A 24540-nucleotide genomic window follows, 5' to 3' on the forward strand; every position below is an offset into this window, starting at 1 on the left:
ATAAGTAACGAATTAAGACAGCAATTTAAGCCAAATTTGTTGCAACATGTTTTGATTTTTGATTGATTTCGGTTAAAACAGGAACAGAACAAAGCAACAAGTACCGTAAAACTTTGATTTTGATAGGTTTGAGATTTTTCAGCAAAATGATATGTACAAATCAAATACGTACGGAATGGTATCGAATCATACTGAGCAAGGTAGAGAAGTGTTTAAAGTATCTCAAGAAGAACTTTTCATAAAATTTTGAAAAGTTTAAAAAGTTAGTTAACTTAATTAAGAAAATGTTGATGAATAGCACTATTTTGATCTTCTCAAAGTGTCATGATTTTCTCAATGAACATGATTTTGAATCGGAAAACGGAATGCATTTTTGGATTCTTTGGACAATTTTCCACTAGGAGAAGATAAAATAAGTTTGCAAATAATACATATAATGTGTCGTTACAACAAAACTAAAAAAATTCGTGCTTTGAATTCAGTTTAAAATGCAAAATTAATTGATAATTGCATGAACAAAACTAGTTTTAACTAATATCATGCAAAATTCTGACTTTTTTACGGTACACCGATTTTCAAATGTATTGCTCTAAATCTCCTGTTTGCATTCATACTGTAGTTTCGATTATCCCTAGTGACTTAAAGATAATTTGCAAAAAAAAATGTAAAACATGTTTTATATTAAACATCAAATTCGAAACATATCTTAAACTAAACATTGGCTGGTATAATTTTATTTGTGTTTGTTTCTTGTTTTTTTAGACAGTTCAAAGAAATTTGTTAAACTTTTGTAGACATGTCATATAAACAAATAAATAAAAGAATTATATCAATAACAAACTCATTCATTAGAATCATATTGGTTTATAAATTGTGGTTCATTTTAAATTCAAAGCGCAACAAATAACCAAAAAAAAACAATTTTTAATATATTTTAAGCTTTCTTAAAAATTTCCCGGGATCCTGAGATTTCCCGAAATTTAAAAATAATTTTCCCATTTCCTGGGAAATTTAAAAATCGGGAAAATTGAACACCCTATTTTGCATGATTTGTTTTCCCATACAATCAGTATTTAAATGTTCTGTTTTTTTTTTTTTTTTTTGCTATAAACCACTTTTAAATTTGATTACCGAAATGCGTTTTTTTAAGGGAACTAAAAAAAGACAGCTTTTGTGCCAGAGTTAAGTATGGGACAAAATATGGTACCGAAGTAGCTCTGCTTTGCATTTTTTCTATAAATATAGTTTTTGTATTTTCATATTGAATCTTACATTTAAAAAGAGCTTAGTTTGAACATTTTCAAATGTTAGGCTGAATTTGATTTGAAATAGCAGAAAATTTCACAAAAGAAACAAAAATAAATTAAATTTCAAGCCCAACTTTCAATTTTTTTAAGCAGGTAATATCACAAAATGCTTCAAACATTATTACAGTTATGCTGCAACCAAAATAAGCTAAATATCATTAAATTTAAGAAAATATCTATAAAAAATATCACTATGAAAATATTTTATTCCAGAACTTTAATATCTTTTCTTGATCTGTGTTCGAAAAATTCTAAATTTGCTATAAGTATTAAAAAAAACAAATTCAAACTTCCATTGAATACCTCCCAATACTAATCAAAAACATTCACTAAATCATAAACTCGTTTTTACCCAAATACTCAGAAAAAAATTCGAGGCAGCATTGCGCTCCAGAAACGGATTCCGATCGTTGAAGTATCTCCGTTTCCTATGAAACAAATCAAATATGAAAAAATATTTTCCACTCTGCATGCCTCGGCTATCCGATTGTTACAGAAGCTTTTACCAGCTCGTTCAATGCAATAAATCTAAAGAACGCAATGAAGTTGAATTGCATTCTCATACATTCTTTCTAACAAACTCAATTTTCAGCTCTTTCATGAGAATCACATATGCAAAAGGGCAAAGTAGATGTTTTCGGTTTGTTTGATAATTTTATTTAATAAATTAGAGGTTCTTTTCATGACTTTGAGCTCAACCCAATATGCTTATGAGACAGACCTTGCATGCTCTGGACTTTCGAAGGTTTGGTGTCATAATCTCTTGTCGCAAATACTTATTTGTCTATGCAACTTTAAACTCATAAGAATATTTAACATAAACCAATACATATGTAAAAATATGTTAAAATGTCTCAAGAAGATATCGATTTTTTCCCTAACTCGCAAATGTGCTACCACAGCACACACTCAACAGAGCTAGAAAAGATGTAGCCGGATTGCAATTCGTTCGTGCAATGAATATTTGAACACTTGCAAACGGCTATAAACCTAGCTTTGTAGGTCGGAAGGAGCTGCTGCTGCAGGTGGACATGCTGTGCATTCCCGATGGCTTTGGGACCAGAAATATGTGCGATCAGGTCCTGGAATTTCTTCACCGGGAAAAGAATCTTCTTTGTTGGTGCAAAAATGCACATTTCATTGCCATTGAAGTTCATCTTTTCGGAATCAGTTACGGTGAGGTGCTATGGATATCATCCTCGCAACCAAATTCCAAAAACGTCAAATCGTACCGACAAGTTAAAGACGAAAGTGTGTGGGATCTTCCGAGTAAATTGAGGGAGCTAATAAATTCCATTACACCCTCTCTCTCTCTCTCTCGCCACCTTTTAGATCAAAATATGTGTTGTTTTTGAAAATTGGCCACCGCTGAGAGATTTGTTTGCTTACAAAACAACCCTATCGTCTCGAAAAGTGGCGATTTAAGTCAACAATTTGCTCTCGCCACGATGACTGGCAACTTTCCCCGGCCATGTGAGCTGCTGGAACGGGGCAGATGTTGCCTACCCAAAGGTGATGGAGACGCATGGTGGGCTGAGTTTTTTTTAGCAAGCAATTATAAAGGTGAGTAATTTTGAAAATAATCGTTTTGAAACCTGTAATGTCAATGTGCTGATTACTCAACAAAAATATTTTTAAAATGCAATGGTTATCATTTCATCGCTATCGAACAATCTACCGATACCTCTGTGGATTTGTAAACAAATAGTTCATCCTGATAATTCCAAATTAACTGATTGATTACGCTTAAGTTTTTTCGTCTTTTGCCCATTTACATTGTTTTACTTGATATCAAATCAACCTTGTTGAAAGTGACGACTTCCATCATTACCATGATTTTTCGCTAGACGACAATTTTGCTTCGTTTATAATATTTTCACAAACTTCTTCAACAAGTTGTTAAAATTATTCAACAAGCTGTTAGAACAACCCAATACGTGTTGATACTTTTTGGTAACGATCTTGTTCTTCTTTTTTTAAGTTATGAAAATCATTATAAACAATGATTGCTTCACAAAATTATATAACTTTTGAGACACATTTGCCTAAATGAGCAATTCTCTGAAATTTCGGTCATTCGTTTTTTTTTTGTATTTTTTAATCCGGCTGAAACTTTGTTGGTGCCTTTGGTATGCCCAAAGAAGCCATTTTGCATCATTAGTTTGTCCATATAATTTTCCATACAAATTTCGCAGCTGTCCATACAAAAATGATAAATGAAAATTCAAAAATCTGTATCTTTTGAAGGAATTTTTTGATCAATTTGGTGTCTTCGACAAAGTTGTAGGTATGGATAGGACTACACTGAAAAAAAATGATACTAGGTAAAAAATTGTTTTGGTGATTTTTAATTACACTTTTTGTCACTTAAACTTGATAAACGGCTCAGAAACATACTTTAAAGTAATAAAATTATAATTTTTGCTGTTCCTGTAACAATTTGAACTATTCCAAATATCGTAACATGATGATTTTGTAATAATAATGCAATTGATGCTTCTCCACGTGTTCACCGTCTGACATGGGGCGTCGTAATTTTCACCTAGCCGTCATAGCATACTAAGGACAATGCGTACATTTGAAGGGTGAATCGTTGATTCTGGAGACACCGGACGTCGATCCATATGCGCACCTTGGGGACAGAATGGACAACCCTAATTCCTTCTGGAATGTGTTCATTGGACCATCCCCTACACACCTGTCTTTATTCCGAGTGAATCCATGTTGTCCCCAGATTTGTAGGAACGATTGAACGAAAATCACAAAAATCCCATAGTAATTTACATGTAAACTTTAAACCGCTGGGGACAGGCCAATTCTCAACCAAATGGGCTGATATTTGGCATGAGAGTCCCTATGGGTATCCTTTACTAGGGGAACCTCGGTTTGCCTGATTCTGAGAACTTATGGTTTTGGATGAAACACCCTAATCACTTTATTTTGTATGGATTTTTTGTAACAACTGTTTATCAGTTTTTAAGTACTTTTATGTATTTATTTCCCAATAAAATATGTTGTCGCAGCAATTCGTATTTTTTCCATACTAAAAATCCATATGGTGCACTTGCCCCACATGAGCAAGATTTTTTAAAAGCTCTCAACAAAAATAACTAAAAGTTAAATCATACTTTATAATAGGTGCCAGTCATTGGCAGGGACACTACTGATCCAGGAAAAATAGCATTTTGATAATATGAGCTTTAAAACGAACCCTAAGCCTTATTTTGTTTTTTTTTTCAAATATTATAAGAAAACAAAGGTTTTGAAAAAAAAACTTCATTAAATCTTATGCCCCGTGGAGTTTACGTCGTTTTGGCGGTTATGTATTAGTAGAATCAGCTAATTGCATTGCTAGCAACAATTCCTCATACTGGAAATAATCAAAATTGTAAAAATTACGGCCGTACGAACGATTGTTCCTCTTGCCCCATATGGTCGTCTTGCCCCACCTTCCCTTATTTGAGCATAATTTTAGTTTCATTTGACCCGATGTCACCCTCTAAGGGGTGAGATTGAGTCAATTTTCAAACGGTTGGCATTTAAGGTAGGCTTCATCAAATTCCACCATATTTTAAGAAAATACAAGTACTTATCTTACTAATCTAAATTTAAGAAAACGTAACATTTTAAGCAAAAATATTTAAAAAAAATTCTTGGATTTGTAGGGTATTTTAACCATTAGTGGACCCCTAGTAGAGCCGAAGCACATTTTTCACAAATTTTCAATATTTTAAGCACTTTTTCATAACCCTTTGTACAAAACAATGAAAATTGAAATCTTTTGAACAATTTTGACTATTTGTTTCATCAGTTTATTTGTTTTTGAGCAGAAAAATAGCCATTTGAAAAAAAAGTTTTTTTGCCTGTTATGGACCCCCTTTTCCTATAGTGGACCCGGGTCCATAATCCGATTGTGGACCCGGGTCCACTATAAGCAAACTGTTATTTTGATACCAAATTTAACCGATATTTGATGTTTTGATGCATGGTGTAGGTCTAATGATAGATATAATGAATAAAAGATGGATTTTGCTCACTTTTCATTATAAAAAATATGTTTTGTTAACAAATTTGGCTTTAAACAACAAAAAACCTAACAGACATTTAAACACATTTATTTCCGAAAAAGATCAGTGAAAACATTTCAAAAACCACTATAAACATAAAAATTATTCAAAAAAGTAATCTTGATGCAATTTTTTCATATAAATTACATAAATGGTTGACCGAAACTGAACAAAAGATTTGTTTACAGTTGCTGATAAAATCACGCATGTTAATTTAAAAAAAATGTTTTGTTCTTGATTTATTATTAAAAAATATCATTTCAAACTGCAATTATGATGCTTCAGTTAAGTACAATTGACTATAGTTTTGATTAATTATAATTTTCTACGGCTTCAGCATTTTTGGTACTTTTAACATGAAATAGCTTTATTTATACTCATAATTGAAAAAAAATATGCGTTTAGGTTGATAACAACAAGCATGTATTGTTTGTTTAAGAGAAACTTTTGCTTGAATACACAGTTTTCTTCATTTTTGAAGGTTTAATTAACAGGGGTCCACTTTTGGAAAAGTTTGGATTTTCGTTGTCTTATATTGGCCCCCCTTATTTTTGCTCGAAAATGAGCAGTTCTTCACTTTATTTTAGTAAAGATCTTTAAACTTACATTAATTAGACTTGCTGAAGTTAAATAATCAGTCAAAAAATTATTGGATAGTTAATTCAATCATAAAATATAAATGCAGTTTTGTTGTGAAAATGCTAGTGGCCATGGCTGATTTCAGATGTCAAACTCAAAACACTTATTTTGGTGAAAAGGACAATTCAATATCAGTCAACATTGATTTAAATGATGCTGAACATGCCAATTAAAAGATTTGTAGACAACAACACGCTTGAAATTGTGATTTTATTGAATTTTTCATCAAAAACCCTTCAGAGGGTCCACTATAGGAAAGGGGTCCACTAATGAGCAATTCTCTGAGATTTCGGTCATTCGATTTTTTTTGTATTTTTTAATCCGGCTGAAACTTTTTTGGTGCCTTCGGTATGCCCAATGAAGCCATTTTGCATCATTAGTTTGTCCATATAATTTTCCATACAAATTTGACAGCTGTCCATACAAAAATGATATGTGAAAATTCAAAAATCTGTATCTTTTGAAGGAATTTTTTGATCGATTTGGTGTCTTCGGCAAAGTTGTAGGTATGGATATGGACTACACTGAAAAAAAATTATACACGGTAAAAATAAATTTGGTGATTTTTTATTTAACTTTTTGTCACTAAAACTTGATTTGCAAAAAAACGCTATTTTTATTTTTTTTTATTTTTTGATATGTTTTAGAGGACATAAAATGCCAACTTTTCAGAAATTTCCAGAATGGGCAAAAAATCTTTTACCGAGTTATGAATTTTTAAATCAATACAGATTTTTTCAAAAAATCGAAATATTGGTCGCAAAAATTTTTCAACTTCATTTTTCGATGTAAAATCGAATTTGCAATCAAAAAGTACTCTAGTGATTTTTTGATAAAGTGCACCGTTTTCAAGTTATAACCATTTTTAGGTAACTTTTTTGAAAATAGTCGCGGTTTTTCATTTTTTTAAAATAGTGCCCATGTTTGCCCACCTTTGAAAAAAATATTTTTGAAAAGCTGAGAAAATTCTCTATATTTTGCTCTATTGAACTTTGTTGATACGACCCATAGTTGCTGAGATATTGCCATGCAAAGGTTAAAAAACAGGAAAATTGATGTTTTCTAAGTCTCACCCAAACAACCCACCATTTTCTAATGTCCATATCTCAGCAACTATAGGTCCGATCTACAATGTTAAAATATGAAACATTCGTGAAATTTTCCGATCTTTTCGAAAAAAATATTTTCAAAAATTTAAAATCAAGACTAACATTTCAAATGGGCGTAATATTGAATGTTTGGCCCGTTTGATGTTGATACGACCCATAGTTGCTGAGATATTGCCATGCAAAGGTTTAAAAACAGGAAAATTGATGTTTTCTAAGTCTCACCCAAACAACCCACCATTTTCTAATGTCCATATCTCAGCAACTATAGGTCCGATCTACAATGTTAAAATATGAAACATTCGTGAAATTTTCCGATCTTTTCGAAAAAAATATTTTCAAAAATTTAAAATCAAGACTAACATTTCAAATGGGCGTAATATTGAATGTTTGGCCCGTTTGATATGTTAGTCTTGATTTTAAATTTTTGAAAATATTTTTTTCGAAAAGATCGGAAAATTTCACGAATGTTTCATATTTTGACATTGTAGATCGGACCTATAGTTGCTGAGATATCGACATTAGAAAATGGTGGGTTGTTTGGGTGAGACTTAGAAAACATCAATTTTCCTGTTTTTAAACCTTTGCATGGCAATATCTCAGCAACTATGGGTCGTATCAACAAAAATCAATAGAGCAAAATATAGAGAATTTTCTCAGCTTTTCAAAAATATTTTTTTCAAAGGTGGGCAAACATGGGCACTATTTTAAAATAATGAAAAACTGCGACTATTTTCAAAAAAGTTACCTAAAAATGGTTATAACTTGAAAACGGTGCACTTTATCAAAAAATCACTAAAGTACTTTTTGATTGCAAATTTGATTTTACATCGAAAAATGAAGTTGAAAAATTTTTGCGACCAATATTTCGATTTTTTGAAAAAATCTGTATTGATTTAAAAATTCATAACTCGGTCAAAGATTTTTTGCCCATTCTGGAAATTTCTGAAAAGTTGGCATTTTATGTCCTCTAAAACATATCAAAAAATAAAAAAAATTAAAAATAGTGTTTTTTTGCAAATCAAGTTTTAGTGACAAAAAGTTAAATAAAAAATCACCAAATTTTTTTTACCGTGTATCATTTTTTTTCAGTGTAGTCCATATCCATACCTACAACTTTGCCGAAGACACCAAATCGATCAAAAAATTTCTTCAAAAGATACAGATTTTTGAATTTTCACATATCATTTTTGTATGGACAGCTGTCAAATTTGTATGGAAAATTATATGGACAAACTAATGATGCAAAATGGCTTCTTTGGGCATACCGAAGGCACCAAAAAAGTTTCAGCCGGATTAAAAAATACAAAAATTAAAATTAAAGAAAAAAGACCGATTCCGTAGAGAACTGCTCTAATGGATAACGTACCCTATGATATTTCATACAAATCCTTTAATTGTTCAGATATTAAAAAAATATGTTGATCGTCTTTAAAAAAAATTATCACAACATTTTTCTTGCAAAGCCACTCCTGATAATAATAATAAAAAAAAATCTTAAATTTAAATTACAAGTCACGGATTCAACATTTAAATGAAAAAATTGTTTAAAAATGCATTTTACACCAGTCCAGTTGATTTGCAATCATTAGTTTTCAAAATATCTGAGTATAGAAGGAAGGCTAAAAACAAGCTTTTTCTGTACGGTACATCGGGATTCCACACAAAAAATCACAATATTTTTAGACAAGTCTTAACATGCTGAATATGATGATAAACGCATTCATTTATTCCAACTGTTTCCAGTTATTTTTGTTGCAAATAAGTTTTGAAGTTTATGTAGGGCCAAAAAAATGGAAGGGCCAACAGAAATTAAAAAAAACCCCAAAATGTAAATCGGAGTATGTAGTCTAATTAAAAATTTATGAAATATTTTAAATTAGGTCCAAAAAATTAGGTGGCAAAAAATAGTTTTTCAAAAAACTTCACGTGATTGAAAACAATTTAAAGTGCGTTTCCTGCATTGATTATCTTTGTTATTTGTTGTTGTTGTTTTCTCTAATTTTTTTTAAACTTATGGCTGAAAAACAACCGTATTGGTTGTAATGCATTTTACAACAAATTGTCCATTAAAGAGTTGATTCCATGGCTGGCAATTTCAATTTTTTTTTAAATTATTTTTGCCTTCCTCACCTTACTGAGGAAAGGCTATAAAATCACTCGAAAAGTGAACTTCTTAATACGAGACCCACCGTCACGTATACATATCGACTCAGAATCAAAAACTGAACAAATGTCTGTGTGTGTGTGTGTTTGGATGTGGATGTGTGCACCGAAATATTCTCACTCAATTATCTAAGCATTGGCTGAACCGATTTGGACCGTTTTGGTCTCATTCGATTCGTCTTGGGGTCCCTATTGAAAATTATGAAGTTTAGTAAAGTACTTCAAAAGTTATGCTAAAAAAACGATTTTGAAGAAAGTTCGGAAGATCGTAAAAAGGGTGGTTTTTGTAAGAAAACACGTCATGTTATACATTTTTAGAAAGGTATTTAAAAGACCAACGATTCCAAAACATCGAAGATCTGATAACCCTATCAAATGTTTTTAGCACTTAAGTGTTATTTATGCACTTTTTATAGGCCAGATCTCAGATATTTTCATGAAAACGTTGTCCGGATCTATCATGCGACCCATCGTTAGATAGGTAATCAATAGACCTTTCCAAAACTTCGAAGATCTGATAAACTTATCAAATGTTATGAGCACATACATTTTTTTTAGTCCGGATCTAAAATATTTTGATGAAAAAGATCAGCGGATCCATCAAGCGACTCATCGTAAGATGTGTAATCAAAAGACCTTTCCATTGAGCCTAAAAAATTGAAGATTTCATAACCCTATCAAAAGTATATTAATGTGAAGTATGCATCAACCACCCTAAGTTGTAGACGTGGAACCATTATAATATTACATAATGGAACGTGGACAGATTTTGTGTCAGAAAAAATGTGTCACATTTCCCTCAAAAACTGTCTAATCTAATCTAATCTAACACAAACGCAGCCAGTCCGATGAAAGCATGCTGGAAAGTCTTGTGATTAGATTACGCCCCAAGCACTTTTCTTGTCATTATTAATAATTGTAGTACATCCGAGAACACCCGAAAATGTATTACAAAAATTAAAGCGGCCAGCCCTACTACGTTGTGTTTACCGCAGAGAGGATTCTGAGAACGGATCACATTTCACAGAATCTACAGGGGAGGAAGGATGCGTGGACATACCGTACCAAACGCTCCGGTTTATTTTTGCATTATTGTTGTGGAAATTGTGTTTAGTGTAATAATATATAGTTAAATGTAATATAATGAATGAATATATAAAATAAATTTATTTTATATAGTAAATTACCTTCATAACCAGCTGAAATATAACAAATTATTAAATGAAATAAGGCAGAGTGTATAGTACAGCGTTTTGGTTTTAGTAGAAGGAATGTAGAGATTGTAAGAAATAATGGTAAGGAAAGGTATGATTGTTTCGATAGCTTCAATAGAAAAAAAAAACTATAAACAAGAGAATATTTAACGGAATTTAGAAACGTGAGAAAAGCAGTAAAATATTTAAGAAATAAATATTAGAAATTTCTTTGAAAAGGATACAATCTGGAAGCACTGAGGCAGCAGCTTCCTTCTTCAAGCCTCCTCTCAGCAGCAGGTGGAAGTTTGGCAGGCTCCCCTCCACCCCGCGTCTCTGTCACGCCTTCACCGAGCCGATCGCGTTTCAAAAAGACTGCTTCATGCTCCCGTCAGGCAGCACATCAACACCGGGGTATGGTGGAGATGGGGAGTCATCGGCTGACCAACACCATCTTATTCCACCGCCGCTCCTGCACAATACTTGCATGCAAGTTGATCTCTTCGATGTTCAGGTCAGGTCACACTACCGTGTGCAATGCTCTCACTCGCGACGGCGCTCGCAAAAAGAAAAACAACAAAAACAAAGGTGGCCAGAAACGTCACCACCGACCGCAAAAAAAAAACGCTCGAAACGAACAAATAATGTAGGAAAACGGGCAAACTCCACAATTTTCGCGACAAACTCTTCACGGTCGACCGAATGACACCAAATAAGAAGGTTCAATCCTTCAAATTCGCACTGAAATCGCGATTTAAATAAAGCTGCCACGACACACGACATTTCTCGAAACGCCAAAAATAGAATCCACCCCACATTTCCCTCAAAAACTGTGCAAATTTACATCATCTTATGTGAATTCAATATTTATACACATAAAGTGAGGTTATATTGCATTAACACCACCATATTTCACAGCTTGCAAAGTTGTAATGTTTACTGTGTTTAACTGTTCAGTATCGCTCTAATGCAACATTTAACCACATTTTCATACAAACTCAGCATTATAAAACATACAACCAATTCACAATCAACAAATTCGTTATGCTTTTCACTAGTATAATTTCCGTTTATTTCACATTAATTCGAACAAGCACAGCTTAAGCCAGGGCACTTGGTGGTCTGCAGGTTGGCTGCCAGACCCAATCGAACCAGTTGATGCAGTTAAGGGTGATGGGGTCGAACATTCCCTCGGTGGGGCAACGGACCAGGGTGGCGGCAGTTCCGGCCGTCGTGCACACCCAGTACGCGGTGGGGTCCCAGTTGTTGCGCCATCTGCCCTGGGTCACTTCGGCGGCGTTACAGGCCGGACGTCCGTCGGAATCATCCCGGACGCAACCGTTCTGGGCCACGACGGCGGCGATCAGGGCAGCGAAGAAAATGATCACTGGGAAGCACACATTTGAGAAGGTTAAACTCACTTTTTGCACCAATCAACAGTTGTCACTTACGTTTCATTTTTAAATTGGTTGGGTTGGTCACTTTTCCGTTCCGGTCGGTCAACGTGTACTGAAGCAAGTTGCAAAACTGAATGCTCTTCTCCAGTTAGAAGACATGTTTTATACTAACTTAATTGCACCCCAAAATGAGAAGAAACAACAAGAAAAATCGCACACTTCGATAAAAATTTCATTATCGATAACAAGCAGCCGCGATGTTCCGGTGTCAGTTTCAGTCATTTTTATCAGTGATTCTTGCTTTCAAATTTCAAGAACGCTTTGCGATAAAAAGAAATATCCAAACGCACGATATATGCTTTCCAAAATTGATTTGCGAAGGCAGTGGAAAATAACATCGGCAGCGGCCACGCGCATCTCAAATTCGCATCTCATGTTTCAATCTGAAAACATTTTCGAAAAATCGTACAACTGATGAAAGCAAATTGATACAAATGAAGGACGAAAAAAGTTATCATTTTTAGGGGTCTAAAATTAGAAATGAGCACCATTATGAGTTTTATAAACATGAGTTTATTAGTACAAGTTAACAGGCCTTTAAACATATTTTTTAGAAACTAGCAGTGCATGAAACTGACCTCAATTTTGATTGACAAATCTTCAGTATTTGCTAAGTCGATTTCAATTTAAAAAATATTTATACTCGTGTACTTCACTAGCTATCTTTACACATTATGTATCGTAAACGGGGTTGACTTTGATAGGATTTCAATTTGTTTTTGAAATATGTTCCAACAGGTAAGGTTTTTCGCAAGATTATTATTTTTAAAACATGTACTGGGGTAGGCCACACAAAGTCCATGCACTATTTTGGAAAAAAAATCAATAGTGTTTAGAAAAATAGTTACGTTTAAAATTCTTATTTTAAATTCCGGGGTGACTTTGATATTCATAGTTTTTCTTGTTAAAATCATATTTAAGACGTTCAAACTTTATTTGTACGTTAGATGTACCATCACTAAAGTAGCTGATATAGTTTTTAAGAAAAAAAATCAATGTTTATATTTAGTTAACTAAGTTTATAAGTAAAAGTAAAAAAATACAAATGAATTTTTGGTAAAATTGTTAAAAAGTCGGAATTTTGTCTAAAATTTGTTAAAACTAGTTTTGTTTATAAAATTATCGATTTATATTGCATTTTATACTGAATTCGAAGCACGAATCACAAGTTTCTACATTTTAGATGAAATTTGTTCAACTGAAATTGCTTATTAATTTGGAGATTTTTTTTAATTGTGTTTCAAAAAGACATATAATTTATTATTTATACAAACTTATTTAACCTTCTTCTAGTGGAAAATTGTCCAAAGAATCCGAAAATGCATTCCGTTTTCCGATTCAAAATCATGTTCATTGAGAAAATCATGACACTTTAGGAAGTTTAAAATAATGACTTTAATCAACATTCTCTTAACTATAGTAAACTAACTTTTTAAACTTTTCAAAATTGTATGAAAAGTTCTTTTTGAGGTGCTTTGAACACTTTTCTAAACAATTCCGTTCGTTTTTTAATTGTACTCTTCATTTTGCGGAAAAATCGCAAACCTATCAAAGTCACCCCGGCTATCAAAGTCACCCCGTTTTACGGTATACAAAATCATAACATTATAAAACTAACTATTTGTTGGATATTCAAGTTGAAAAGCCAAAATTTTATTTAAATTTTTCGTGTTGGTGTAGTGGTAAGCGTGGTTTCTGCAATCAATAATGCTTCATGTTTTATTGCAAAATAATTTCTTTCAATATCGTCATTTGGGCCGAATCGGAACCACAGTTCGAGTAGGGACAGCAGTTTTTAAAGCTTAAATGCTATTTTTTTTAAACATTGAAGAAGTCACATTAAACTTCGAAATTATAAATTTTCTAAAAGAGTTATTCATTCCAATGCTTTTTGAAGATCAAAAATTTACTGAAAAATGATTCTTTGGAGTTTTTTTTGGTTGAGGCTTGTCTAGAGGCGCGATTGGGTTGTAGAGGTTTGATTTTATTTAAAATGTAGCAAACTTTTCTGAATATTCCTAATAAATGCCGTATACGGGGGTGACATTGATGGCTGGGATAAAAGGTTGAAGATGTTTATATTTTGCAAAATGACAAATATAAAATAAGAATGTAATGAAACCAAAATTAAATTTAGGCCTATGCAAATATTTATTTATGACCCACGACTCTGGCGAAAATAAAGGATGAAGGGGGAGTAAAACAAAAAAAAATAGAAAATTTAAATAACAAGATATCAAGGTTGTTAACGATAAAATTTTCGAGGATCGATAACGATAACGATAGTTCTATGTATCGTTTATCGTTATTTCGATAATTGGGTCCTAAAATGAAGCTTAGATTGCTGATATTATTGTTTACAGCGATAAAGCTTATTTTTCTGAGCACAATGACCCTTTGTACGACAACAAAGAGTTTAAAATGGATTTTTAAATCAATTTTGAAAAACAAACCTCGCGGTCCTTCTTGACAGAAAAGGTCCTACTTGACAGCTCTTTGCAAGGGGACCATAGTCGATCCATCGACAAAATGTTGTCTTGTCAACTTTTTTTTTGCATTAAAATAAAAAAAAAAGTGATCAGAAATGGTTTTTAAGCGTGTTTTTAAGCGCTGTGCATCAAAATTTACATAGGGCTTTAGGACCCAATTCTAACGGCGATAATTCTTTTCGCCGATAATGGACGAACGCATTTTTAAAATCTTTCTAAAATCGACTTAGTTTACCCATATCATGTTTAATTTTCAATGCTTTCACTAAGAATATGTTTTTTGAAAATGTATAGTAAGTTTTAAAGTAAAAACACTCAAAATTTTTCACAAATATCCAGTTTTTTTTTCGAAAGCACTCAAATTTCTAAAATTTGCAATATGGGTATCAAACGAAGTGAAATTTTGTATGCTTTTCAATTTTCTAGTTTTTTTTTAAACTAAGCTTTTCACAAAATACCGAACTTTAATAGAGTTTTGTGCGTCCAATTTCCCGTCCCGGGAATTCCCGGGATTTCCCGAAATTCAAGCGAAAGTATACATTTTCCTAACTTTTTGGCACCAGTTTTTGGAAAATGTTCTGAAAAAAATGAACATGTTTTTTTCAATTCAATTTATTGTTAAATCCATTTATAATTAATCAGAAAATTTTATATTGAGATTTATTTATGATAATATTAATTTCTGAAGCATCTGCAAATATCCTTATGAAAATATAGTATTGCAATTTCGGTAAACTTTTCTAAGTATAATTGGTGTTATTTGATAAAAAAAATATTAACCTCTTCCCGCCAAAGCAAAATTGAGGTTTTTTTTCACTTTTTTACCATGATCAAATGATATGAAAATTGAATTGATATCATTAAATACTTCAAAGACGTAAGAAGAACAAAAAATGGAAGTCTGATTGTGGAATGATACTAGTATATCATATAATTTGAATCATTTTTTGTGCTATGAGAAAACTTTCAACCAATGCCAATCCTTAATCTAAAATGTGGTATAATAAAACCATAAAAAAACATTGAAAAACTATTTTGTATGATCATAGAGCATGAGCATGAGAATGAGCATGGTTGACTGCCAATGAGCTGCTACTCCGTTATTGACAAATCAGCTGAAGTTAAACAATGAATCAAAAATGATCAGTGGGAGCCAACCATCCGTTCACTGTTTAACCTCTGAAGATCCCTACTTGATTAGTCAATACCGGCGGCCTCCCAAGAAGCCTGCAGTTCAACGAAAGGGAGGAATGTTAGTCCGATAGTTGAAGTTGCAGACTCATCAAGCATACAGCTTTTCGCTATATACCTGTTGATACCGCATAAGACCGTTGAATCCACAGCATCTCCTTCAAGCATCACGTGATTAATTTTTTTTTTTTTTTTTTGGGTTAGTAGGATAAGGTATTGGTTTTTCGATGCCTCCCGAGCTACGATGCTATGGAGAGGACTTTCATAACAAACCCGTCGGCGAGCCTTCCGAGCAACAATGCTATGGAAAGGTCTTTCTGGTTAACACACAAAATCATTCACACACAGTTATTTTACTCCACTATTATCTCGACGATCCAAAATGTTAGCGCGTCTTTCGATCATATCATTACCCGACGCCGTGCTTTTCAGTAAGGCAAGCGCGTGGCCTCATCGTAGCACACAATTCACGACAAAAAAGCGAAACAAAAGGCACAAAAAACACACTTTTCAACTATTTTGTATGATGATCATAGAGGTTCCGAAAAACTGCAAACATATTTTGAAACTTGCTCCAAATATTTGAAAACGTTTGAAGTAAAACAAACACGATAAGTTAGATTTTTAAGAAAAAACTATAAAGCATTACTATTTCATTCAAGAGCGGAAACCAGTATGACTTGTTTTAGAAAAAATAATTTTGTCATGAAAAATCTCATTTCTGCATTCTTTTTTCATTTATACTTAATGTGTCATAAAACATTTTTTCAAACTGGTCACAGAGGCATGTTTTGATGAAAAAAAACTGCTTAACCAAAAACACCAAAGAACATTTTTTTATTTAAAAAATGTTTATATGAAGCATACACAATTTGAATGTATGTTTGAAGCATGCAAAATTTCGCTTCGTTTAATACCCAAATTGCAAATTTCGAAAATTTTTGTATTTTCAAAAAAATTACGGTTTTATGTGAAAATTGTAGTATTTTCCAAAAAAAAACTCTTATAAAGTGAAAAGCATACAAAATTGCGCTTCATTTGAAACCCATATTGCAAATTCGAGTACTTTCGAAAAAATATGGTATTTTGTGAACAATTATGAACTTACAAAATTTTCAAATAATCTATCCTTAGCGAAAGCATTGAAAATTTAACACGATTAAGTCGATTTTAGAAAGTTTAAAAAAATGCGTTATCGCCCATGATCGGCGATATGATTATCGCCGATAAAATTGGGTCCTAAAATGAAGCTGATATTATTGTTCACAACCTGGGTGCAGAATAGTTGTCCGCAAAGCGGCCTCAATTAATAACTGTCAAAGCGGAACCAATTTACTGTTCGCATAATTATACCAAGAAGTGGCAAGTATTGTGATCGATCTAAAATTTATTTAGTCAGGAATAAAAAAAAATCGATGACTATTGAGGTATTCGAAGTCAAAACATCTTAATTAGAGGTTTGAAATCGAGTTTGGCATAATTCGTCGCTAAAATTTTATAATCGCTATGTCTACAAAATCTATGTTTATGACGCTTTTTTAAATGTTAGCGACGAATTATCAATAACTATCAATAGTACTTTCCAAATAATATTGGATACTCCGATATTATCACTACACATCAAAGATACATAATCTCGGAACATCCATTCGGTTGCTCTTCTGATTCACGAAATTCCACCCACTTTTGACACAATTTTTCATCACGTGGAAAACAAAAAAGGCCTCTTTTGGCCGCCCATCATTTAGTCTACGAAGAAAAAAGTGCGAAGCACTTAATTTTTCATCTAAAACATCAACATCAACAGATCCAAAATGTTTCATAATAATTCACTTCAGCAGCAAAAAATATGTCACGCTTGAGCTTGAACATAGCCTTCTACTTTGTTTATGTTTACAGCTGTAGTGCAGATGTATTAGTGGGGAGCTTTCGAAAATCACGTTACGCATTCTGTCTTTTCAGCACCCAGTTCACAACGATAAAACTTGTTTTTTTTGAGTACAGTGACCCTTTGTATGACCGCAAAGGATTTAAAATTGACATTTAAATTAATTTAACAAAAATAACATTGCACATAGACAATCTTAACCAAATACCAAAAAGCTGCACAAACGGCACAAACTGACATCACTGCTCCGTTACCAAGTCTACCTCCATACAATAAAAACACCATACCCTCAACATTGTTTGACAACCGAAGCACTGTCACAGTGACAGCTACCTGTGTATATACTTGTGTATGTTTACTTTACATACCCCTACCGTACGTACCAAAACAACCTGTCCCAAACGCACTGTTATCGCGCTAGGGTCAATAAATTTGCTGGTATTAGTCATATATAAATACAGAGAAGCTCCTATACCGCCGAGTTCGGGTATTTTTCGGCCAAAATTGCTTCACACTATGTTCCAAACTGAACTGAACAGGTTCCAACTCTAAACTAATAATAACAAACGGTTGACTTTAGTGTGACAGGCCTTCGTCCACCCTTGGCGAAGAAAACGTGATTCTGCGTATTCAAAGGGCCAATACAGGGGAAAAGGGCCTTCTTCGATATTTATAATAACTGTGTCAGTTCATGATGGGAAGGCGAAAATAGAAATCGACAAGGAGAAGGACGACGACGGCTGTCACTTGTAGCAAACTCAGTTCAGTGCGCTCGATACGGTGACAAGTCGAGTGTAAACACCTGGAGAACTAGATTGCAACATTTTGCTTCGCTGCTTAGAGCTTTTGGCACGAAGTCTATGAATCAATAACGCGGAATCAAAGTTCTTCGCCGTCGATGACCTCGTTCCGCGCGAATAATATGATAAGAAAAGAAAGCGTCCGGTCATAGTCCAGCAGCAGCAGCAGCAGCAGGCACAGCGAGCGAGCTTCAATTCGATTCCGTACACCTTATCGCGCAGTCCACCTATTAGTCCGCACAGCTGCTGGAAGCCTTAGGTAGAGACGAATAGTAGCAATTACAATTACGATGCCGAACGAGCAGCTAATCGATAGCAGTAAAGATGGTGACGACAGGGGTCAGCCCAGTGCGATTCTGCCGACCACTTCCGGTTCACCGGAAGAACAGCAGCAGCAGCTGCCGGATGAGCTCGCAGTAGAAGCAGATGGAACGCTCAAGGTCAACACGGATGAGCTGTATCTGTTTGATACGCTGATCGACCTGTGCAAGAACAACATCAAGTACTTTGAGGACGATGAGTCGGAGAATGGGCTGCGAATCCACGGTGCGTTTGTCGGACTGATTGACCACGTCGTGACGGCCAAGCCACTGGTCAAGGAGGTGCACGACTTTGCCCACGAGTATGACTTTGACGAGAATACACCCGGGAATGGGTTTCGAAGCTTCCTGTACGTGGTGGAATGCTGCGTAAAGACGACGCTGAAGCTGGCAAGGTACGTGATGGAGAACCGTGGCACGATGATGTTCCGGAAGGCGATGTACGTGAAGGAAGTGGAGGCTTACAACCATCTGCTGGCAAGTCTGTGCACCTGCCTCAAGCATTGTCACACGCTGCGTCGATGGACCGAGCCGGGTCACCTGTTTCCGGACTCTCGTACCGTCGAGGAACTTTTGGGCAAGGCGGAGACCATCAACCAGTTCTGCTTCTACGGACGCTGTCTCGGGTTTCAGTTTTGTGAATCGATGAAGCCACTGCTCAAGTTTATCTCGATCGGGATGGCCGGATTTTCCGAGGGTTACTACTCGGAAGGGGGGAAGATCTCCAAAGCAACCAGTCTCATGTTCACCAGCACAAAGTACATGCTTGATCCGGAGCTTCGAGCGCGTCGCATTGTCAACATCTCCCAGCATTCGAACGTTGACTTTTGCAAAGCGTTCTGGTTCCTCGCCGAATCCGAGCTGATGCATTCCCTGCCGTCCTTTGTCGGGTTCAAAGTGAAGGTGAGTCGAGTCATCACGATTCCTCCCGAACCGATCGAGCTGAAGGCGGAGAAATCCGATGTCATGATCAGCATTCCGATACCGCAGAGCCACTGCGGGGCAGGTCCGGTCAAAGCTCGACTGATCAGCGCCGTCAAGCGGAAGGGAATGATCGGTGAAAAGGTCAACACCCGCAGCACGATTCATCCACCGTCCGCCGGGCTGATCTTCCACTGTCACGGAGGTGGCTTCGTCGCGCAGAGTTCCAAATCCCACGAAAGCTATCTTCGGGAGTGGGCCGTCTCGCTTAACGTGCCCATTCTGTCGATCGACTACAGTCTCGCGCCAGAGTTCCCTTTCCCACGGGCGTTGGAGGAGGTTTTCTATGCGTATTGTTGGGCGCTGAAGAACTGTGAACTGCTGGGAACCACAGCTGAGCGAATCGTCTTTGCGGGAGACTCTGCCGGAGCCAATCTGAACCTGGGCTGCGTAATGAAGTGCATCGAGATGGGTGTGCGACGTCCGGACGGTATCTTCCTTGCGTACTGTCCAACGCTGATCAGCTTCGTGCCCAGTCCAGCTCGCATGCTCTGCCTGATGGATCCACTGCTGCCGTTCGGCTTCATGATGCGCTGCTTGAAGGCTTACGCCTGCCCAACAAAGGAAGTGCTGGAGCTGAACCGGAAACGACTCGAGGAACGACTGGCGATCGTCAACGCAGGGACTCAACCAAAAAAGGTCGTCTGCAAGGTTGAGGAAGACAACCGCTCCGATCGTTCCGAGTCGCCCGAAAACTCCGCGTGGGATACGCTCAACAACGTGCCGCAGGTATTTTTGTTTGTGATATTGTCTCAGCCTTACAAGGCAAACTTACCTCTCACCTTTTTGTAGCAGCTGAACAACCAGCATCTGAGCCCGGTGAGCGACACCGTCAGCGATACGCTCGCGCTCAAGAGCCTGAACGTGGCCGGCAACACGATCGACCTCAGCCCGGACGAGAGCAATACGATCACCTCGCTCGAAGAGGACTCGCAGCCAATCACGCTGCAGCAGGTCGCGCTGAAAACTGAACACAGCAACGTCACCGTGATGGACGATCTGGACCTGGACCTGCCGAGCGACATGAGCTCCGAGCAGAACACGAACAAGAACGTGTCGGACTTCATCGAACGGTGAGGGTTTTGGGTTTGGCTGGGAAGGAGAGAAGATAATTTTAGATTTTGTCTATTGTAGATACGTACTGGACACAACCACAAATGCCGCAGGGGAAATCGAACCCATTCTGAGGGCCCTATCGCCTTCGGCTTCCGAGGAGAACGTCGTGCTGGACATTGGCAAGGAGACCATCAGCGTGCAGAACCTGCAGGAAAAGTAACTACTTTTTATCTCTTTGTCACAAGATCAAAATAACTCACCTCTTTCCTCAGAGTCTCCAACGTGGCAAGCAACCTGGTCAATCGCGTTTCCTCAACGTTCAGCGCCATCACGACGTCGAAGCCGATCGCGAGCAGCGGCTCGCAGTCCGAGTTCCAGAGCAACCTGGACGCGCTGATTGCGCGCAGCCCGTCGGACGAGTTTATCTTCGACGTGCCCAAGGATTCCCATCTGTCGCCGTTCTGGGCCACGGACGCGGTGCTGAGTCAATTTCCGCCCACGAAAATACTTGTGAGATTTGTTGTTGATTATTTTTGACAGCTTTGTTTGAACATTTGTTGTTTCAGTCGGTGGTGCTCGATCCTTGCCTGGACGATTGCGTCATGTTTGCCAAAAGACTGAAGGCGCTGAACAATGCCGTCTCGCTGGACATTCTGCCCGGGTTGCCGCACGGTTTTCTCAACTTTGCTTCTGTAAGTAACGGAACTCCATCAGATTTGACAGTTGCAGCCTGCAATTTTCCGTTACCTCAATGTTGATTGACATTGAACTGACATGATTCAAGGCATTCTAAGGTCATTCAACAGTCAGGTAACGAAAAGTTTTAATCGGAAACTGTCAGATTATGCACGTCTTGGTATCGATAAAACTTTAAACAAACTGCCCAATGAGCAGATTAACTGTTTGTTTACACTGTTGTTTATTTCGAAACTTACCGTTTTTCGCGCTCCAGATTTCCAAGGAGGCCCACGAGGGTTCCAAGACGTGCGTCCGGCGGATTGCCGAGTTGCTGGAGCGTCCCGTCCTGACGGATGAGGACGAGATTCCGCCGCGGAACTGCTGTTAGCAGTTGCGGCGCTGCCTCGACCGACCAACGACCAACTTGTTGCGGAAGGGTAGTGAAAGCATCGCCAGCGTGTAGAGAACGTCTCTGAAAGAGGAAAGACAAACAAAAACAAAAGCTTTTATTAGTAAACAAACAGCTTCTTAAGACGCTACTTTCTTAGAAAACTTGAAAAGTTTCGCACTTTTACGCAAACATTCGCTTTGATAAATTATACACGTGTAAAAAAAAACAACACCGCATTTTTACCCTTTCGACAAATCTTATTTCCGGCAGCTTTGTACCGTTTTATAACCTATACAAAACACATTTTTGCAAAGGAAATCTAATTTCCCGCCCCTGAAAAGATAACAAATAATTGGCCTTCCGTTTTGGGTCCAACATTGTTTGCGTGCCGCTTCGCGACAAACGCGTTAAAATATTTGTTATTGTTAGCTTGTAACGAAACAAGGAAAACACACTCACATGTTATTAACAAAAAAAAAGAAAAAAATCAGCTCAACTTTTCACGAAATCGGTGAAGCAATAACGCCAGTGAAGTAAACGAAACATTCACTAACACATACTCAATTAGAGGCACTTGAAGCAATCTCGTTTGTAACAATCATGTTTTTTTACCTATTATTTGTTAATGTGTTAAAATCTGTTACGAATGTGTGATCCGTTATCTACCTTAAACTCTGAATGTCAACAAGTATTAAAACGAAAACAATAGCGACAAAATACCGAACAATAACAATCCACCTGTGCGTTGATTCAAAATGTGTTTTGCAGTGAATCAGTCTGATGTTAAACTATTTTTTAACTAATTTTATTTAGCAAACAAAAATAACATAGATGCTCAGTGTAGACTAGCAAATAAAAAAAAATCTCCAGTGCAATTGGCTGTTACCTAGAGTTGAGGCTTGTTAATTTGTTACCACGTGTGGGGTGCTAAACGAACCAAAGAACACGAAACGCTACTGATTTGGGTATTTCGGTATGATTTTGCTGATGTGTGAAAAATATAAAATTAATCCTTCCTAAATAATGATATGAACATACACCTATATATTTACAAGGTTCGGTGAGTTTGAGATTCAAAAGACGCAACACATCACATTATAAGGGGGAGGGGAAGAAAGGAAGATAAAATTTAACTAAACTGTGTGTACCTAGATATTAACTAAACATTTCAGATATTACTCATTTGTTAGAGTGTAAAGCGATTAGGGTAAAGGTTACATATTTCAAGTGTTGAAGTAAATTTACACATTGTGAAACAAACATTACATGGAACTAATGAATAAAACTACTTCTGATTAACCATAGATATTTGTTTTATTTATAAAAAAAGTTTTTTTTTTCAGTTGTCCATTCAGCAACAGATTTGAATTTAAATATTGAATAAAAAAAAACCTAACATGCCTAAAAATATCGACGGAATCGTGATAAGGGTTATTCTACTATCAGAAGATTGTTTCAATATTATATATCTGGAGTTTTTTTTTTTTTTTGAAAAGGTCCAATAAACCAAATTTCCAGTTTTTGCTTTTTGGGTGTTTTTTAATACCCCTGACTCAAACCTGTTTCAAAAACACCCAAAAAGCAAAAACTGGAAATTTGGTTTATTGGACCTTTAAAAAAAACTTTAGATATCATTATATATATTATTTATCAATAAATCAAAAAACCTAAATTTTATATGAGCAATCGGGTACACAATTTTCTATCCAACTACATTTTATTTTGTTTTAAAAAACAGCGAAATTTAAACAGTAATTTTAAATGACAAAAAAGAAAATTTCAAGCCGCAACCTAATTTTTTTAAAGATTGTATTACATAAAAGAAAACACCGAAATGTCAAGCTCTTATAGACGTTTTTATTATTTAAACGTTCTGATAGCCGTGCGGGATAAGGCGCCAGTCATCCCAGTACAACATTTTTTTTGTGTGTAGTGAAACGTACATGCTTTCGCATGCGCCTTTACCATATATTTGTTTGTTGTGAGTTCACAGGATTTAGAACCGAACTGCATCATTTACTCAACATTTACGAACATTTGCAACGGACTTGCTTCAAGCGGCAGTTGACAAAAATTGCAACCAATTGAAAACAAATCGAAATATTTTATTAAGTGTGCGTTATACTGCCGTTCTATGCATAATTGTCCCATGTTATTTTTGGTCAAATCTGAATTTTTGTCGTTAGTTTAGTTTGACGTTTTCTAGAGTCCGTGAATTTTTTTTTCATTTTTAAGGGCGTCTTTGGCGTCATCCATAAAGTAGGTATGTCACTCTAAAATCGGTCATTCGTAACGCAATCTTCGCTCAAAAATCTGAATAGAGTAGTTTAGGCAAAAATGGTTAAATTGTTAATTTGTTAAATTGTTAAATTGTCAAATTGCTAAATTGTTAAATTGCTAAATTGTTAAATTGTTAAACTGTTAAATTGTTAAATTGTTAAATTGTTAAATTGTTAAATTGTTAAATTGTTAAATTGTTAAATTGTTAAATTGTTAAATTTTTAAATTGTTAAATTGTTAAATTGTTAAATTGTTAAATTGTTAAATTGTTAAATTGTTAAATTGTTAAATTGTAAAATAGTTAAATTGTTAAATTGTTAAATTGTAAAAATGTTAAATTGTTAAATTGTTAAATTGTTAAATTGTTAAATTGTACAATTGATAAATTGTTAAATTGTTAAATTGTACAATTGATAAACTATTAAATTGTAAAAATGGCTTGATTTTTAAATTCTTGAGTACTTTTTCAAAACAACCAATGCGCCATAGGTTTCTCATTTAGTTGGAACCTTTTGAAAAAGTAATTGAGAG

At 35.4% G+C, this 24540-nt stretch overlaps 2 protein-coding genes across 3 annotated transcripts; one reads left to right on the forward strand and one right to left on the reverse strand.

The window, feature by feature from the left end:
- Positions 1 to 11516: 11516 nt before the first annotated feature.
- On the reverse strand, positions 11517 to 12034 carry LOC6049386. Its single transcript, XM_001866121.2, has 2 exons — positions 11930 to 12034; positions 11517 to 11865 (listed from the first exon to the last, which is right to left on the reverse strand). Exons 1-2 carry the CDS (start codon positions 11934 to 11936, stop codon positions 11579 to 11581), a joined length of 294 nt encoding a protein of 97 aa, XP_001866156.2. The 5' UTR covers positions 11937 to 12034; the 3' UTR covers positions 11517 to 11578.
- A 5837-nt stretch (positions 12035 to 17871) lies between these two features.
- Positions 17872 to 23033, forward strand: LOC6049382 (hormone-sensitive lipase). 2 transcript variants are annotated; one of them, XM_038262116.1, is made up of 6 exons: positions 17872 to 20333; positions 20400 to 20677; positions 20739 to 20876; positions 20933 to 21170; positions 21227 to 21352; positions 21613 to 23033. In XM_038262116.1, exons 1-6 carry the CDS (start codon positions 18594 to 18596, stop codon positions 21724 to 21726), a joined length of 2634 nt encoding a protein of 877 aa, XP_038118044.1. In that variant the 5' UTR covers positions 17872 to 18593; the 3' UTR covers positions 21727 to 23033. The 2 variants fall into 2 exon arrangements, with proteins under 2 accessions (XP_038118044.1, XP_038118043.1); XM_038262115.1 differs by having other exon boundaries at positions 17873 to 20333; positions 20397 to 20677.
- The last annotated feature ends 1507 nt before the right edge of the window (positions 23034 to 24540 follow it).

This window comes from Culex quinquefasciatus, chromosome 3, assembly GCF_015732765.1.
Source record: "Culex quinquefasciatus strain JHB chromosome 3, VPISU_Cqui_1.0_pri_paternal, whole genome shotgun sequence".
NCBI lineage: Eukaryota > Metazoa > Arthropoda > Insecta > Diptera > Culicidae > Culex > Culex quinquefasciatus.

Coding starts and splice junctions, on each gene's coding strand:
- LOC6049382 (XM_038262115.1), top strand. CDS start 18,594: ATGCCGAACGAGCAGCTAATCGATAGCAGTAAAGATGGTGACGACAGG. Junction 20,334..20,396: donor CGCTCAACAACGTGCCGCAG/GTATTTTTGTTT, acceptor ACCTTTTTGTAG/CAGCTGAACAACCAGCATCT. Junction 20,877..20,932: donor GTGCAGAACCTGCAGGAAAA/GTAACTACTTTT, acceptor CTCTTTCCTCAG/AGTCTCCAACGTGGCAAGCA.